The sequence below is a fragment of the Nomascus leucogenys genome, chromosome 13, assembly GCF_006542625.1.
Source record: "Nomascus leucogenys isolate Asia chromosome 13, Asia_NLE_v1, whole genome shotgun sequence".
Taxonomy (NCBI): domain Eukaryota; kingdom Metazoa; phylum Chordata; class Mammalia; order Primates; family Hylobatidae; genus Nomascus; species Nomascus leucogenys.
The window spans coordinates 12,386,474-12,406,338 of record NC_044393.1 but is presented as its reverse complement, the minus strand read 5'-3'; the positions used below and the strand labels follow the sequence as shown (position 1 = coordinate 12,406,338).

The following is a 19,865-nucleotide window of genomic DNA, read 5'->3' as shown; positions in this document are numbered from 1 at the left end:
CAATTTCCTGAAGGCAAGGCATAGCCTTTATTCCCCTCCACCTCTTTAAACAGCATTAATCCCTGAATGGGATCAGTCATCTTAGGAGACAATCAAATAGACTTTCCTTGGCCAGATTAGCAAACTTTAGGTAACATTCTCTTATTTCTGAATGCAACCTTACAGTAAATCTATTGTAGTCAGAAACAGACGTCAACGCTGGCTGGGTTGTTTTGTGGCTTTTCCACCGTGTGTTTGAGTGGGTTTTTAAGTTCTAGCATCTAAAATGCACATATCTTGCAAGGGGGGGGGGGTGGTCAGTGATTAAAGCTTTTTCATATCCCTGGGAAATGTTATTAAAATTTCAATTTCAATTTTTTTTTTTTTTTTTTGAGATGGAGTTTCCCTCTTGTCACCCTGGCTGGAGTGCAATGGCGTGATCTTGGCTCACTGCAGCCTCTGCCTCCCAGGTTCAAGTGAGTCTCCTGCCTCAGCCTCCGGAGCAGCTGGGATTACAGATGTATGCAACCATGTCCGGCTAATTTTTGTATTTGTAGTAGAGACAGGGTTTCCACCATGTTGGCCAGGCTGGTCTTTTTTTTTTTTTTTTTTTTTTTGAGACGGAGTCTCACTCTGTCGCCCAGGCTGGAGTGCAGTGGCACGGTCTCAGCTCACTGCAACCTCTGCCTCCCAGGTTCACGCCATTCTCCTGCCTCAGCCTCCCAAGTAGGTGGGACTACAGCTGCCCGCCACCATGCCCGGCTAATTTTTTTTCTATTTTTAGTAGAGACAGGGTTTCACCATGTTAGCCAGGATGGTCTCGATTTCCGGACCTTGTGATCTGCCCACCTCGGCCTCCCAAAATGCTGGGATTACAGGCGTGAGCCACTGTACTGGGCCAAAATTTCAATTTTTTGTTTTTGAGCCCAAAACATACAACACAACTGGTCATTTATTTTTGGATCAGACTCCATGCTCTCCAGGCCTCAATTTCCAGGATTTATAAAATGACTTCAAAGAAATCTTCATGGATGCGGTTATTTACCTAAATCGGTTGCCTTTCTAAAAACTAAAGTAGCAACAGTTTAATCACTGCCGAAAGAGTATCTTTGAAAACGGTTTGCAGCCTCCCATGTGAACAGCAGGGGCGCCCTCCTTCCCTCTTCAGCCAGGCGGCAGAAAGGGAAAGGGATTAGCCAGCCAGCCGGGATGCCAGCACACAAAATGTAATTCCAGATTGATGACACATAAGTTATTTGACAAGACCAACACCAAGAGGCCTGTGGATGCTGCCAGGGGCCGGTGGGACCCCGTCAACCTGTCATCCAGGAGAGATGGAGGCCTCCCTGGTGCTGGAGTAACCAAGTGACTGTTCCGCCACGTGGCATTCCCACACCCGCAGCCCGGACCTTGAACTCTTCTCCCCTGACTGTCAGCGGCCCATGATTGAGCTGCAACCCTGTGGCCCAGGAGCCAGAAGGCTGACCTCGTGCTGTGAGCCGGCTGTAGACCTGGGAGTTGACTTCCTTGTCCCGCACGTAGCATCGGATCTCCTCCACCGCCTCACGGATGACAGTGACGGCCAGCACGAAGCCCTGCAGAGACAGACGACAGTGAGTCTTGCTTAAGGCAGTGAGCCCTGCTGCAGCCAACCATCCCCTCCTGGTGCCAGGGGCAGAAAAGGTGAGAGGACACTTGGGAGGGCAGGGGGGCACGACCTGTGAGTTATTCCAAATGCACACGCCGCTGCAAGCCCCCCTCTCTGAATCTGTCTTAGGGAACACGCACTCCCAAACACAACCTGAAGAAACACTACCCTAGACAAACACTCGCTGCCACACATGCACAAGGACGTCCATATTCACCATCTCAGGGTGAGGGTGACACACACAGGAACACTCAAACTGTCCCTCCACAAGCAAGCGATGGTGACCGCTAACACTGTCTCTCACCCGCCATGTGCTGGGCACTATTGGAAGTGCACTTCATCCTCGCAACAACCCTGAGATGTGCTCCTATAACTGAGATCCCCATGCAGATGAGGAAACTGAGGCACAGAGAGGCTGAGTAATCTTGCCCAAAGACATAAAGCTACTAAGTGATAAATGGGAACTGAAATGTAGGAAATCTTAATCTTTACTGCCACTGTATCTAGAGAAAGTTAGGTTGATGGAGCCATTAAGAGGGACCACCAGGGAACAGTTAAAAAGAATAAGAAACATCCATTGCATTCACAGAGCCAAGTGGAAAAAATCAATGTTTCAGGACATAACACTGCAACCCCATTCATATAAATAGCAACAAAGATTCTATACAATTAAATGTTTTCCAATTTCCTTAACTACAGGTTAGATTTCTCTGCCGGGAAGGAGACTAGAATCAGGATAGGGAGGGGACTGGAAGGAGCTTCAGCCTATCTGTAATGTTTTCAGCTTTTTGTTTTGTTTGTTGGCGTCTCACTCTGTCACCAGGCTGGAGTGCAGTGGCTCGATCTCAGCTCACTGCATCCTCCACCTCCCGGGTTCAAGCGATTCTCCTGCCTCAGCCTCTCGAGTAGCTGGGACTACAGGCGTGCACCACCACGCCCAGCTAATTTTTGTCTTTTTAGTAGAGATGGGGTTTCACCATATTGGCCAGGATGGTCTTGATCTCTTGACCTTGTGATCCACCCGCCTCGGCCTCCCAAAGTGTTGGGATTACAGGGGTTTTTTGTTTGTTTTGAGATAGGGTCTCGCTCTGTCACCCAGGCTGGAGTACAGTAGCATGACCTTGGCTCATAGGGTCTCCCTCTGTCACCCAGGCTGGAGTACAGTAGCATGACCTTGGCTCACTGCAATCTCCACCTCCCGGGCTCAAGAGATCCTCCTGCCTCAGCCTCCGGAGTAGCTGGGACCACAGGCGTGTGCCACCATGCCTGGCTAATTTTTGTATTTTGGGTAGAGATGGTTTATTGTTGTTGTTGTTGTTGTTGTTACAGAGTCTCACTCTGTTGCCCAGGATGGAGTGCAGTGGTGCCATCTCGGCTCACTGCAACCTCCGCCTCCTGGGCTCAAGCAATTCTCTTGCCTCAGCCTCCCCAGTAGCTGGTATTACAGGTACCCACCACCATGCCCAGCTAATTTTTGTATTTTTACTAGAGACAGGGTTTCACCATGTTGGCCAGGCTGGTCTCGAACTCCTGACCTCAGGTGATCCACCTGCCTCGGCCTCCCAAAGTGCTGGGATTACAGGTGTGAGCCACCATGCCCAGCAGAGATGGGTTTTTGCCATGTTGCCCAGGCTGGTCTTAAACTCCTGAGCTCACGCAATTCACCCACCTCAGCCTCTCAAAATGCTGGGATTACAGGCATGGGCCACCGCGCCCCACTGTTTTAAGTTTTTATAAGGAAACTCTATTAAAGTATTAAGTTTTTATAAGGAAACTCTATTAAAGTATTAAAGTAGAAACTAATAAAAATTTAAAACTTCCCCAACTTTCCTCTGAGTTGGGAACCCCAACTCATAAAATCTGGTTGGGTGGAGGGAGTCACCCATAGCAGAATCTACTTCCAATCTAGATTTTTTTCCTCTTGTAATCAGTAAAGCCAAAATCAGTCATTCATTTTACTTATGTGCTTACAGTCATTCATTTTCCTTGTCATTCCTCCCCCATCCCCTTTTAAAGCTTGCCAGGACAGTTATTTTTTAAATACAGTCAGCATAACCACCCAAGGGTTAGCAGTTGTGGTTCTTGGAGAATTTCACTTTCATACTGTTTACCCTGTAAAATATATTAACTTCGATTCAAAGGACTTTAAATCTCTTATGTAAATCTATCCAGAGATGTGCTGCTTTGTGAAACTCCTCCCAACGCCCATACATCTTTACAATCAAAGGATTACTCCTGTTTCCAATCAGATGTAAAGTACACACTGCAGCCAAAAGAAACTGGTACATTTCAGAATCAAAGCATAACCAGACCACATAGGGAGTGAGAGAAAACCTGTTCTCCGAGGAGCACGGACCCGGTGTGCAGGGCTGCCCCCTCCACCATGCTGCTATTTTGTTGTTCTGTGCCAAAACCCAAGTTTTTGTTGTTGTTTGTTTTTTCGAATGTTCCAGTTTCCACTTTTCTCTGTGTGGGCCTGGCTAAATCCCACTGATGTTCATGGAAAGTGTATGCTCATACAAAGACAGGAGCCACTTACCAACCTCCCTGCTGCAAATAAATACAACCTCCTAAATTATCATGTCTCCCATCACATACACACACACAGTTCTCATTAATCCTAGGGACCACGCCATGCCTTAGCATTTTTACTAGAGACAGGGTTTCACCATGTTGGCCAGGCTGGTGAAATTGCTTTACAAAGAGATGCAAATGTAGTCCAGGAATAAATTCCAACCATCCAATTTAGGAGGTCCTTAATATCCGTTCACAGATATTTAGAAAGAAGCTTTAATGGGCAGGGGAAGGGGGGCCGTTGAAGGAGGCAGCTGTCGGAGCTGGTGAAGAATCATAGGCAGTGACAACTCATAGACAAGCAACTCTGAAAGTGCAAGCCTCTTTTGTCAAGTTGTACCTCAAAAATAAATTTACTAAAGCAAAGCTAATCTATGGGAGATAGAAATCAGAAAAGCAGTTGCCTGGGGTGCTGGGGGCGGGTGGGGTGACAGGAACAGGCACTGGGGAACTTCCTGGGGTGATGGAAATGTTCCATATCTTGATTGAGGTGGTATTTATGTGGGGGCTGACAAATGTCAAAACTCAATGAATTGAAACCTGAAGATCTGTGTATTTTATGGTATACAGATTATATCTCAATAACAAAAATACCCTACATTTATTTGGTCATCATATGATGTTATAGATTATTTCTGCTCTCCTGAGTTACTTCTCCCCTAACATATTAGTACCAAGAAAAAAATTATTAAAAGCTAAAACACGGCTGGGTGTGGTGGCTCACACCTATAATCCCAGCATTTGGGAAGGCTGAGGCGAGAAGATCGCTTGAGCCCAGGAGTTCGAGACCAGCCTGGGCAACATGGGGAGACCCCATCTTTACAAAAATTACAAAAAGAATTAGCCAGTTTCTACAAAAGAAAATAGAAACCTGAAACTGAAAAAAAAAAAAAAAAAATTAGCCGGGCATGGTGGCTCATGCTGTGGTCCCAGCTACTCAGGAGGCTGAGGCAGGAGGATTGTCTGAGCCCAGGAGGCAGAGGTTGTTGCAGTGAGCAGAGATCGAGCTACTACACTCCAGCCTGGGCAACAGAATGAGACCCTGTCTCGGGGGAAAAAAATTAAAACTTAATCTGAACAATGAAAAACATGTCATTAGTGGCAGAATTTAAAAATTAAAATCAGAATGTTTCCTGAGAATTCTATGCAGCCACATGAAGCATTTTTACTTGGAGTAATTCATTTAAACCTCCCAACAAACCAAGGCAGCAGAAAGGATCATTCCTTTTTACAGATGACAAAACTGAGGCTCAGAAAAGTAGCCTTGGTTCAAATTACACAACTTCTTAGAGTGCAATTAAGAGCTAAACCCGGTCAGCCGTCGTGGCTCACACCTGTAATCCCAATACTTCGGGAGGCCGAGGTGGGTGGATTACCTGAGGTCAGGAGTTCGAGATCAGCCTAGCCAACATGGTGAAACCCCCGTCTCTATTAAAAATACAAAAATTAGCCAGGTGTGGTGGGCACCTGTAATCCCAGCTCCTCGGGAGGCTGAGGCGGGAGAATCGCTTGAACCTGAAAGGCGGAAGTTACAGTGAGCTGAGATCTCGCCACTGCACTCCAGCCTGGGCGACAGAGCAAGACTCTGTCTCAAAAAAAAAAAAAAAAAAAAAAGAGCTAAACCCAAACCACTTGGCTCCACAGCCCTCATTCAGAACCGCTGCACTTAAGAGCTGGGTTTGAAATGAGGCAACTTTCAGAGTGGTTAGAAGTCAAAATGTCTTCTAGCCAAGAACTGAAAATTGACTCTCTACATAAAAATCTATTAGGGAAATCAGCGATGGTCACCTAGAAGTAGATGCTGTCTCATTTGTTTTTCACCCGAAAACCTTTTTTCTCTAGTTCTTGGAAAGAGAAGCAAAAATACAAGACAAATATCCCCCAACTTAGCCATCACAGGAAAAGCTGACTAAAAAGGGCCTACAACGTGGAGACCGACTGCTAGAGGCGCCAAAACCTAGAAACAAGCTATTAACCTGCCTGGCTTCTATCTTAAGCTATAGTCAAAGGGAAAACAGGCCAGTCAGGAGACAGCAGAGGTGGGGGGTAGGGGCAGAGAAGGCCTCAATGGAAATAAATTTTTAAAAATTTATTGGGAGGCCGGGGAAGGCAGATCACAAGGTCAGGAGTTCGAGACCTGGCCAATATGGTGAAACCCCGTATCTACTAAAAATGCAAAACTTAGCCAGGCATGGTGGTGCATGCCTGTAATCCCAGCTACTTGGGGGGCTGAGGCAGGAGAATCACTTGAACCCGGGAGGTGGAGGCTGCAGTGAGCCGAGATCATGCCATTGCACTCCAGCCTGGGTGACAGAGCGAGACTTCGTCTCAAAAAAAAAAAAAAAGGAAAGGAAAAATGTATGCCAAACATGGCTAAGGTCTCCTCCTAACATGCATGCCAATTATAGTGTAAATGAGGCTGCAGGGCTGCTCATGTCTGTACCCCCAGGAGCTGCTCACATGTGGAATTCTACTGCAGCTGGGGCAACGGGTAAGGGGAGGCGGCAGAGACCAGACTGCACATCACGCTTGAGATACAAAAGGCAGGGAGACGGAGAGACACATGGCTGCCTTCGAGGACACCTTGGGATCCCAAATCTATAAAACATGCATCTGCAGAATATATATGGTTTAATGGATGTTACAGTGTACATAAAATACATGCATAAGTAAGAAGGCACTGGAAGGAAACACATCAGAATCATAAATGGGATATTTTAGGGTAGTAGCTACACAGGTGATTTTCATGACCCTATGTGTGTGGGGGGGTTTTTGTTTGTTTGTTTTGGTGCTTTAAATATTTCTCCAATATCATGCGATCTTTTCTATTTGAAAAAAGAACAGTGAAGAGGAGCAGCTTTGGAGGGGTGGCGGGTAGAGAGAATGGCAGGATCTGGCTTTTAAGATAATTCAATAGATGTGGCTTGAGTTGAGCGCTCACACCTGTAATCTCAGCACTTTGGGACGCCAAGGTGGGCAGATCACATGAGGCCAGGAGTTCGAGACCAGCCTGGCCAACATGGTGAAACCTCGTCTCTAAAACTACAAAAATTAGCCAGGTGTGGTGGCGCACATCTGTAATCCCAGCTACTCGGGAGGCGGAGGCAGGAGAATCACTTGAGCCTGGGAAGCAGAGGTTGCAGTGAGCCGAGATTGCGCCACTGCACTCCAGCCTGGGCAACAGAGCAAGACACCATCTCAAAAAAAAAAAAAAAAAAAGAGGCCAGGTGCAGTAGCTCATGCCTGTAATCCCAGCACTTTAGGAGGCCGAGGCAGGTGGATCACGAGGTCAGGAGTTCGAGACCAGCCTGACCAACATGGTGAAACCCCATCTCTACAAAAAATACAAAAATTAGCTGGGCTTAGTGGCGCACACCTGTAATTCCAGCTACTCAGGAGGCTGAGGCAGGATAATCACCTGAACCCGGGAGTCAGAGGTTGCAGTGAGCTGAGATTGCACCACTGCACTCCAGTCTGGGCGACAGAGTGAGACTCTGTCTCAAAAAAAAAAAAAAAAAAAAAAAAGAGAGAGAGAGAGAGAGATGTGGCTTGAGAGATGGGGTCTGGAGCATTCCTTGCTGGGGGCCAGGGAGGGGCCTCCTGAGCCCAGAAGCACAGGGATGAGGTAATATGAAAGTCCCTCACCTTCAACAAGAGCAGAGAGGACAAGGGACAGCCTGAACATACAGACCATGAGGAAAAGGGATGGGTCCAATTCACATACTGCTTTAAATTGTTTTTAATGAATTGCTGATATTTAAAAATCAAGAGAAAAATATGCTAAAAATTTTAAAAAATGATTCAAAACTATGTGTATCTTGTTTTTTTCCTAAAAAGAAGAAACATGGGCCAGGCGCAGTGGCTCACGCCTGTAATCCCAGCACTTTGGGAGGCCGAGGTGGGCGGATCAAGAGGTCAAGAGATCGAGACCATCCTGGCCAACATGGTGAAACCCCGTCTCTACTAAAAATATAAAAATTAGCTGGGCGTGGTGGCACACACCTGTAGTCCCAGCTACTTGGGAGGCTGAGGCAGGAGAATCACTCGAACCTGGGAGGCAGAGGTTGCAGTGAGCCAAGATCGCACCACTGCACTCCAGCCTGGCAACAGATCAAGACTCTATCTCAAAAAAAAAAAAAAAAGAAGAAGAAGAAACAGGCTGGGCATAGTGGCTCACACCTATAATCCCAATACTTTGGAAGGCCAAGGCGAGAGGATCACTTAAGGTCAGGAGTTTGAGACCAGCCTGGCCAAAAATAGTGAAACCCCCATCTCTACTAAAAATACAAAAATTAACTGGGAGTGATGGCACACGTCTGTAATCCCAGCTACTCAGGAGACTGAGGTAGGAGAATCACTTGAACCCAAGAGGCAGAGGTTGTGGTGAGCCCAGATCATGCCACTGCACTCCAGCCTGAGTGACAGTGAGTGAGACTCTCAATGAATCAATCAATAAAAAGAAAGTTGTAAGAATTTTTATTCATTGTACTTGTTTGTTCATAAAGCAACTCTGGAGGGAAGGACAAGAAATGAAAGTATTTGGGAGGCAAAACTAGATGGAAGTAGATTCTTCAAAAGGGACATTTGTATATTTCTTGAGTCATGTGAATGTACTACCTTTCAAATAACCACACTTTAAAAAGATAATAAAAGGCAATATGATAAATGATATTTTATATACATTGTAGACTAACTTTGTTAAAGTAACTTATGGTTTGATTTTTATATAAGTATATAGTAAACAGTTATGAAACTAAAAAACTAAAATGAAGTTAGAGTATTTCACATAAAACGACAAGAGTTTGTAACTCTTGGGTCTGGCAACTCCTGCTCCCTGTTTGTACCTGACTGGGCAGAGTAGCCGACAGGAGCTTCTCATTCTCTCAGGGCTTTATTGCATCAGCCCAGTTCTAGGGCATCTCAGTCTATAAGGTAAATCCAACAGTTTCCTAGGCCTAGCGCAGTGGCTCACACCTGTCATCCCAGCACTTTGGGAGGTCAAGGTGGGCAGATCACTTGAGGTCAGGAGTTCGAGAGCAGCGTGGCCACCATGGTGAAACCTCATCTCTACTAAAAATACAAAAATTAGCCGGGCGTGGTAGTGGGTGCCTGTAATCCCAGTTACTCAGGGGGCTGAGGCATGAGAATCGCTTGAACCCAGGAGGTGACAGCTACAGTGAGCCGATATCGCGCCACTGCACTCCAATCTAGGCGACAGAGCGAGACTCTGTCTCACGAAAAACAAAAACAAAAACCGTTTCCTGATTATCACAATATCAGTGCTTAAAGGCGCAGGCACCACCTGGCACTTGGTTAAGCATGCCACCTGACACAGGCAGGAATGTCTGTTATCAGAGGGGGAGGGATGCTTGGATGAAGGGCCTCTCTAGCTCTCAGGATGCTACTTCACCCCAAAATGACTCAGAGCAGAAAAGAACTATTCTCGTCATTCCAGAAGCACCTGCATTGCTTGTGTGGAAGAAATGACCTCCCTTCCTCTTCTCAGGGCAAGAGCTGTTGGCGTCACTTGTCTGATGACATGGCACGTACGGCATATGCACACCCACTCCCTGGTCCCTGAGCATCTGGCTTCCTCCGCTCCACAAGCACCTCTACACCAAATCCTTATCATCCCTCACCTGCTGCCAACAGCAAAAAGGTTTATTGTTTTTGTTTCTTTAAGGACAGCCTAAATCTTTTTCATGTTTACAACTTTCTCTTAGTCAAAAAAATTTTATAAGTTGGGCGTGTCGGCTCACATCTGTAATCGTAGCACCTTGGAAGGCCAAGGTAGGTGGATTCCTGAGCTCAGGAGTTGGAGATGAGTCTGTGCCACATAATGAGATCCCGTCTCTACATAAAACTTTAAAATTAACCAAGAGCATCATTCTTCACAGAATTAGAAAAAACAATTCTTGGGCCAGGTGCGGTGGCTCATGCCTGTAATCCCAGCACTTTGGGAGGCCAAGGTGGGTGGATCACAAGGTCAGGAGATCGAGAGCATCCTGGCTAACACAGGTGAAACCCCATCTCTACTAAAAATGAAAAAAATTAGCCAGGCATGGTGGCAGGCACCTGTAGTCCCAGCTACTCGGGAGGCTGAGGCAGGAGAATGGCACGAACCTGGGAGGCGGAGCTTACAGTGAGCCAAGATCACATCACTGCACTCCAGCCTGGGTGACAGAGCGAGACTCCATCTCAAAAAAAAAAAAAAAGAAAAGAAAAAAAAGACGGCCGGGCGCAGTGGCTCACACTTGTAATCCCAGCACTTTGGGAGGCCGAGGCGGGCGGATCACGAGGTCAGGAGATCGAGACCACGGTGAAACCCCATCTCTACTAAAAATACAAAAAATTAGCCGGGCGTAGTGGCGGGCACCTGTAGTCCCAGCTATTCGGAGAGGCTGAGGCAGGAGAATGGCGTGAACCTGGGAGGCGGAGCTTGCAGTGAGCCGAGATTGCGCCACTGCACTCCAGCCTGGGTGACAGAGCGAGACTCCGTCTCAAAAAAACGAAAAAAAAGAAAAAACAATTCTAAAATTCATATGGAACCATGGAACCAAAAAAGAGCCTGCATAGTGAAAGCAAGACTAAGCAAAAAGAACAAATCTGGAGGTATCACATTACCTGATTTCAAACTATACTATAAGGCCATAGTCACCAAAACAGCATGGTACTGGCATCAAAACAGCATGGTACTGGCATCAAAACAGCATGGTACTGGCATAAAAACAGGCACATAGACCAATGGAACAGAATAGAGAACCCAGAAATAAACCCAAATACTTACAGCCGACTGCTCTTCAACAAAACAAACAAAAACATAAAGTGGGGGAAAGACCCCCTTTTCTACAAATGGTGCTGGGATAACTGGCTAGCTACATGTAGGAGAATGAAACTGGATCCTCATCTCTCATCTTATACAAAAAATCAACTCAAGATGGATTAAGGACTTAAATCTAAGTCCTGAAACTATAAAAATCCTAGAAGATAACATTGGAAAAACCCTCCTAGACATTGGCTTAGGCAAGGATTTCATAACCAAGAACCCAAAAGCAAATGCAATAAAAACAAAGATAAATAGTTGAGACTTAACTAAACTAAAGAGCTTTTACACAGCAAGAGGAACAGTCAGCAGAGTAAACAGACAACCCACAGAGTGGGAGAAAATCTTCACAATCTATACATCTGACAAAGGACTAACACCCACAATCTACAAAGAACTCAAACAAATCAGTAAGAAAAAAACAATCCCATCAAAAAGTGGACTAAGGACATGAATAGACAATTCTCAAAAGAAGATATACAAATGGCCAACAAACATATGAAAAAATGCTCAACATCACTAATGATCAGGGAAATGCAAATCAAAACCACAACGCGATACCACCTTACTCCTGCAAGAATGGCCATAATCTAAAAATCAAAAAACAGTAGATGTTGGCATGGATGCGGCAAACAGGGAACACTTCTACACTGCTGGTGGGAATGTAAATACAACCACTATGGAAAACAGTGTGGAGATTCCTTAAAGAACTAAAAGTAGAAGTACCATTGATCCAGCAATCCCACTACTGGGTTCTAACCAGAGGAAAAGAAGTCATTACACAAAAAGGATACTTGCACACACAGGTTTATAGTGGCACAATTCACAACTGCAAAATCGTGGAACCAACCCAAGTAGCTGGGATTACAGGCGTCCGCCACCATGCCCAGCTAATTTTTTGTATTTTTAGTAGAGATTGATGCCCATCAATCGACGAGTGGATAAACTGTGGTATACATATTCAATGGACTACTCCTCACCCATAAAAAGGAATGAATTAACAGCATTTGCAGTGGCCTGGATGAGACTGGAGACGATTATTCGAAGTGAAGTAACTCAGGAATGGAAAACCAAACATTATATGTTTTCACTAATATGTGGGAGCTAAGCTATGAGGACACAAAGGCATAAGAATGATGCAATGGATTTTGGGGACATGGGGGCAAGGGATAAAACACAACAAATAGGGTGCAGTATATACTCCTCGGGTGATGAGTGCGCCAAAATCTCACAAATCACCAAGGAACTTACTCATGTAACAACATACCGTATTTTTAGAAAATGTTTATTGTTTTTGTGTGCAAAAATTAATAAAAAAAAAAAAAAGCTGAAAAAAAAAAAAATAAAATGGAATCATGCAGCATGTAAAAAAAAAAAAAAAAAACATACCACCTGTACCCCAATAACCTATAGGAAAAAAAATGAATTAAAAAAAAAAATTATCCAGGCATGGTGGCATGCGCCTGTAGTTCCAGCCACACAGGGGGCTGAGGCAGGAGGATTCCTTTAGCACAGGAATTCAAGGCTGCAGTGAACTATGACTGCACACTGCACTACAGCCTGGGCAAAAGCAAATTCTTTTTTTTTTTTTGAGACGGAGTCTCGTTCTGTTGACCAGGCTGGGACACAGTGGCGCTCACTGCCACCTCCGCCTCCCGGATTCAAGCGATTCTTCTGCCTCAGCCTCCTGAGTAGCTGGGACTACCGGTGCATGCCACCACGCCCAGCTAATTTTTGTATTTTTAATAGAGATGGGGTTTCAACATGTTGGCCAGGATGCTCTTGATCTCTTGACCTCTTGATCCACCCATCTCAACCTCTCAAAGTGCTGGAATTACAGGTGTGAGCCACCGCACCCGGCCTAAAAGCAAATTCTTTAATTAAAAATAAAAATAGAGCCAGGTGTGGTGTCTCACGCCTATAATCCCAGCACTTTGGGAGGCCGAGACGGGTGGATCACGAGGTCAGGAGATCGAGACCACAGTGAAACACCGTCTCTACTAAAAATACAAAAAATTAGCCAGGTGTGGTGGCGGGCGCCTGTAGTCCCAGCTACTCGGAGAGGCTGAGGCAGGAGAATGGCGTGAACCCAGGAGGCGGAGCTTGCAGTGAGCCGAGATAGCGCCACTGCACTCCAGCCTGGGTGACAGAGCGAGACTCCGTCTCAAAAAAAAAAAAAAAAAAAAAAAAACTAAATGTATCTGGGATACCCCATCTGTCCTACGACCTTATTCTGTTACCTTCAGAGCACTTTTCACAATTTGTAACAATTTTGTTTATTGGTTTATTGTCTATTCCCTCTGAATGTCAGCCCCGCAGGGCAGAAATATTTGTCTACTCTGTTCATTGCTGCACCCCCAGAACCCAGCACATGGCCTGGCACACAGCAGGTGCTCAACCACCATCTGCCAAATCAACGGAGAAAGAAAAAGAGGCGAGGGAAGGAATAGAGAGGCTACTCAGTTCTGCTACACATCACATGCACAAAAGCACAGATTCTGCTACTTTTCCAACCCCTCACACTCAAATACTCTACATTGGATAAAAGGAAAATGTGATCTCACAAAACAATTCAAATACAAGGTGAGCATCCCTGATGCAGAATGCTTGGGAGCCGAAGTGTTTGAGATTGCAGATGTTTTCGGATTGGGGGACATCTGCGACATCCTTACCAGTTGAGCATCTCAAATCCGAAAATCTGAAATCCAAAATGCTCCAGTGAGCATTTCCTTTGAGTCCCATGTTAGTGCTCAACAAGTTTTGGATTTCAGATTTATTTATTTGGAATTTTTTGTTTGTTTTTGTTTTTGTTTTGAGACAGGTCTCTCCGTCACCCAGGCTGGAGTGTAGATGTCAACTTACTGCAACCTCTGCCTCTCAGGTTCAAGCAATTCTCCTGCCTCAGCCTCCCAAGTAGTTGGGACTACAGGCGTGTGCCACCACACCCCGCTAATTTTTTTTTTTTTTTTTGAGATGGAGTCTCGCTCTGTCGCCCAGGCTGGAGTGCAGTGGCGCAATCTCGGCTCACTGCAAGCTCCGCCTCCCGGGTTCATGCCATTCTCCTGCCTCAGCCTCTCCTAGTAGCTGGGACTACAGGCGTCCACCACCACGCCCGGCTAATTTTTTGTATGTTTAGTAGAGACGGTGTTTCACTGTGGTCTTGATCTCCTGACCTCGTGATCCGCCCACCTCAGCCTCCCAAAGTGCTGGGATTACAAGCGTGAGCCACCGTGCCCGGCCACACCCCGCTAACTTTTATATTTTTAGTAGAGATGGTTTTCACCATGTTGCCCAGGCTGGTCTCAAACTCCTGGCCTCAGGCAATCCTCCCACCTCGTCCTCCCAAAGTGCTAGAACTACAGGCATAAGCCACCGTGCCTGGCCAGATTTTAAAGCATTTGAGATTTTGGATTTGGGATGCTCAACCTGTAATATAATCCATGAGGACGGGGAATTTGTCTTTTCTCATTTGCCACTGTGTTCCCAGAGTCTAGACTTGTGCCATATACAATAAACATACAATAAATCCTTGTTGAGATAATGCAAGACCCAACAGCTAAATGAATAAATGAATGGCGCAGGCTTTGCTATAGTTTGATCCAGGTGGTATATGAAATGGACCTTCAACGTTAAAATCTCAGAGACTCCCAATTTGTTGGCCTAAAGGCATCCTTTCCCTTACAAGGCCACCATCCCATTCCAGATGCCTGAGTGAGAGAAACAAAGAACTTTCTGTTTCCAAACCTCTAAGGTTACTGAACAAACAATGCCGATTAACTTACCAGGGGAACCCAGTAGGTATAGAGTGCACCAAGTCTCATTTCGGGAACAAACTGAGAGCAGGCAAGAAGTAAGAAATAGAGGTTGAAAAAGTATTTGAACTGGTTGAACAGCACCTGGAGTGGAGGGAGACAACAGAGAAAGACACTCAGGGCTTGTCTGATGAGATCTGGAACATTTGGTAGGAAATGAATAACATTTAAAAACATTCCTGCAGCCAGGCGTGGTGGTTCATGCCTATAATCCCAGAACTTTGGGAGGCCGAGGCGGGCAGATCACCTGAGGTCAGGAGTTCGAGACCAGCCTGACCAACATGGCGAAACCCTGTCACTACTAAAAATACAAAAATTAGCCAGGCGTGGTGGCAGGCACCTATAATCCCAGCTACTTAGGAGGCTGAGGCAGGAGAATTGCTTGAACCCAGGAGGAGGAAGTTGCAGTGAGCCAAGATCGCACCATTGCACTCCAGCCTGAGCAACAAGAGCGAAACTCTGTCTCAAAAAAAAAAAAAAAAAATTCCTGCTTTAGAATACAATTTACACGATACCTTTCACACAGTTTAAACACTTCCATATGTTGTTTAGAAAAACATACATGGGTAATAAAAGTATCATTTGTAAAAGAAAGAGTATATAATGATATACATGGAAATTGTAAACACCAAATTAAGAAGAGTAGTTACTTCCTGGGGAAGGGGTAAAATCTAACATGGAGGGGCACACAGGGGCATCAACTATGTTACGTGTGTTTCGGGGTTTGGTTTTGTTTTTTGAGACCAGGTCTCGCTCTGTCACCCAGGCTGGAGTCCAGTGGCGTGATCGTAGCTCACTGCAGCCTCGAACTCCTGGGCTCAGGCAATCCTCCTGTCACAGCCTCCCAAGCAGCTGAAACCACAAGCATGCACCACCATGCCCAGCTAAATTTTCTGCTATTTGTAGAGACAGGGTCTCCCTATGTTGCCCAGGCTGGTCTTGAACTCCTGGGCTCAAGCGATCCTCCCACTTTAGCCTCCCAAAGTGTTGGGATTACAGACCTGAGCCACTGTGTCCAGACTGTGTTATTATTTTTTTTTTTTTTTGAGACAGAGTCTTGCTCTGTTGTTTAGGAGGAGGTTTTTGTGGAAAATGCTTATGCTGTAAGGTTGAGTGCAAAAAGAAAGATAAAAAGTTATGTCCAGCCAGGCGCAGAGGCTCACACCTGTAATCCCAGCACTTTGGGAGGCCGAGGCAGGCGGATCACGAGGTCAGGAGATCAAGACCACCCTGCCCAACAAGGTGAAACCCCATCTCTACAAAAATACAAAAAATTAGCCAGGCGCCTGTAGGCTACTCAGGAGGCTGAAGCAAGAGAATCGCTTGAACACAAGAGGCAGACATTGCAGTGAGCTGACATCACGCCACTACACTCCAGCCTGGGTGACATAGCAAAACTCCATCTCGAAAAAAAGTTATGTCCACAACATGTCCAGACGCGGTGTTACATGCCTGTAATCCCAACACTTTGGGAGGCCGAGGTGGGCAGATTGCTTGAGCTCAGGAGTTCGAGACCAGCCATGGCAACATGGTAAAACCCCATCGCTACAAAAAATACAAATATTAGCCAAGGGTGGTGGCATGCATCTGTAGTCCCAGCTACTCAGCAGGCTGAAGTAGGAGGATCAATTGAGCCCAGGAGGCGGAGATAGTAGTGAGCCGAGATCACGTCACTGCACTCCCACCTGGGTGACAGTGAGTCCCCCATCTCAAAAAATAAAATAAAATAAAAAATAATTTTTAAAAAGTTACATGGCCGCGTGCAGTGGCTCACGCCTGTAATCCCAGCACTTTGGGAAGCCAAGGCGGATGGATCACAAGGTCAGGAGTTCGAGACCAGCCTGACCAACATGGTGAAACCCCGTCTCTACTAAAAAATAAAAAACGTAGCCAGATGTGGTGGCACGCGCCTGTAATCTCAGCTACTCAGGAGGCTGAGGCAGGAGAATCGCTTAAACCTGGGAGGTGGAGGTTGCAGTGAGCCGAGATCACGCCATTGTGCAGCAGCCTGGGCAACTGAGGGAGACTCTGTCTCAAAAAAATAAATGTTATATCCACAATATGACCTCAACTCCATAAAATAACACAGTCAAATCCTCCCCTGGGGAGCAGCTGGGTGCTAGTGTGGTTCTGACCACTGGCATGCACCCGAGAGTCAGACTGAGACCACATGACTAGTTTGGGCCAATAGGTAATGAATGGAAGTACTGTGTCTCCTTGAAGCTAAGGCAGCTAAGAGCCATTGGTGCCTCTTGCACCACCCTGGTGACTTTGGTGACCACATATTCCAGGTGGCATAGCCAGGAAATGGAGGAGCGTGGCCCAGTCTGCATCAGACTTTCCATGAATGAGAATAAACCTATTCTTCACTTAAGGTACTGAGAGTTGGGGGGAGTTGAGGAAACTGGCAATGAATATAGTCAAAATCACTCTTAAAAACATTCATGGCTGAGGGCGTTGGCTCATGCCTATAATCCCAGCACTTTGGGAGGCCAAGGTGGGTGGATCACCTGAGGTCAGGAGTTCGAGACCAGCCTGGCCAACATGGTGAAACCCCATCTCTACTAAAAATACAAAAAATTAGCCGGGCTTGGTGGTGGGTGCCTGTGATCCCAGCTACTTGGGAGGCTGAGGCAGGAGAATTGCTTGAACCCGGGAGGCAGAGGTTGCAGTGAGCCAAGATGGCTCACGTGCTCCAGCCTGGGCGACAGAGCGAGACTCCATCTCAAAAAAAAAAAAAAAATTCAAATTGCTGTTTGGGAGGCTGAGAGAGGAGCATGGCTTGAGCCCAGGAGTCTGAGGCTGCAATAAGCTCTGATCATGCCACTGCACTCCAGCCCAGGCAAGAGAGTGAGATCTGGTCTCTAAAAAAAAAATTCCAATTGACCTTGAACTCGACCATATAATAGATTTGTGCCTCTGTACTATCACTCAATATCTAACACTGCCATTATGTTCCTTTCTGCATTGGAGCTGATTGCTACTGCTGCTTCTCAAAGTCAACTGGTGTGTGTTTGGAGGCTGTGCTGGATAAAAATAGATATTTAATTTATGTGCATATTGGGGGAAAGGTTTGCTGAGTACATGTCCACAGATTTGTGTAAGTTAATGTGGAAGTGTTATGCCACCAGAAACATTTATTATTAGCAAAAATATTAATGAAAATTCTCTCTATAGATGGTAAGATTAAAATGCATCTTTATTTTTTCTCCTCTAAGCTATTATCTCCCAACTTGCCAATATTGACTACATGTGTCATGATGGGGGGAAATTTAAGCACTGCTGACATTCTTTTCTGCTGTTTTGGTCATAATGCTAGGTCCCCAGAATGTCTTTTTCATTCTTAGGCTTAGCACACCAAATACACGTGAAGTTACTCTAACTGAGCAGGTAGGGTCACATAGCCTTGCAGACAGAAGGCAGGTGCCCCCTCCACCCCACCCCACCTCCAACCCCACCACTACCCAGTGCTGAACCCAGGGAAGATGAACAACCAGGGACTAAGGTGGCACAGAAAAGTCACCGACATCTGCCACAGGGAACTCAGTCTTTTAAGACTGTACCGGCAGGCAAGGTGGCTCACATCTGTAATCCCAGCACTTTGGGAGGCTGAAGTGGGTGGATCACCTGATATCAGGAGTTCAAGACCAGCCTGGCCAACATGGTGAAACCCCATCTCTACTAAAAATACAAAAATTAGCCAGGCGTGGTGGCACATGCCTATAATCCCAGCTACTCGGGAGGCTGAGGAAGGAGAATCGCTTGAACTCAGGAGGCGGAGGTTGCAGTGAGCCAAGATTGCGCCACTGCACTCCAGCCTGGGCAACAGAGTGAGACCCTGTCTAAAAAATAACATGACATGACACAACATGACATAACATCTATACCAACACATGTATTTGTGATGCAAAAAAGAAAAGAACACGGTCCCTGCCTGCACGTACCCCAGGAAGAAAGGTGAAGAAATTGTACTTCTGATTGTTGATGACATTTCGAGGATACCTCTGGTCTCTCTTCTCGGGGTGCCCCAGCCAGACAGTGCGGGGCCTGGCCTCCCCTCCACCGCAGCATCTCAGCCACTCGCAGCACCTGTGGGAAAGAAAGACCCACGCATCAAGGCCATGCCCACGCATCGAGGCTGTGCTCATGTCTGCCCACTCTTCACAGAATGCTTTTCTCTACAGCATCTTCTCTGGCTCAGGACCACAGCCATATTTGAGGCTTCATCTTTCAGTGAAACAAGAAAACAGAGCAGAAGCTCCCATGAAGCTGTGGTCCAAATAAAAGATGCTTCGTCCCAGCCAGGCGCAGTGGCTCACGCCTGTAATCCCAGCACTTTGGGAGGCCGAGGTGGGCGGATCACAAGGTCAAGAGATCGAGACCATCCTGGCTGGCATGGTGAAATCCCGTCTGTACTAAAAACACAAAAATTAGCCGGGCATGGTGGCACGCGCCTGTAATCCCAGCTACTCAGGAGGCTGAGGGAGAAGAATTGCTTGAGACTGAGAGGCGGAGGTTGCAGTGAGCCAAGATCGCACCACTGCACTCCAGCCTGGCAAAAGAGTGAGACTTCGTCTCAAAAAATAAATAAATAAGTAAATAAAAAGATGCTTTGTCCCCAATCCCAAATTATTTATAGTCATGCATTGTTAAGCGACAGGAATACGCTCTAAGAAATGCATTAGGCCGTTTCAGCACTGTGGGAACATTCTAGAGTGACTTACACAACCTGGATGCTATCACCTGCTATGCACTAGTCTGGATGGTATAGCCTATTACTCCTCAGCTACAAACCTGCACAGCATGAGACTGTACTGAATAAGACAGGCAGTGGTAGCACGACAGTAAGTACTTGTGTCTCTAAACATATCTACATATAGAAAAAATACAGTAAAAATACAGTATTCTAATCTAATGGGGCCACTGTTATATATGTGGTCTGTGGTTGGTTGATATGTCATTATGTGGCACAGACTGTGTTCCAAAAACTAGGATTTGGCCAGCCATGATGGTTTATGCCTGTAATCCC

The 19,865-nt window shown here is 46.1% G+C and overlaps 1 protein-coding gene across 1 annotated transcript in view; it reads right to left on the bottom strand.

Annotated features, from left to right (window-relative positions):
* The window catches only part of ATP9A (ATPase phospholipid transporting 9A (putative)), a 173,414-nt gene that overhangs the window by 113,101 nt on the left and 40,448 nt on the right, over positions 1-19,865 (bottom strand). Inside the window, exons 2-4 of the mRNA XM_030826735.1 lie at positions 18,781-18,925; positions 14,807-14,920; positions 1,466-1,574 (exon numbers count right to left, since the gene is read on the bottom strand). Coding sequence (XP_030682595.1) covers positions 1,466-1,574; positions 14,807-14,920; positions 18,781-18,925 — 368 coding nt within the window. The remainder of the gene's footprint in view (positions 1-1,465; positions 1,575-14,806; positions 14,921-18,780; positions 18,926-19,865) is intronic.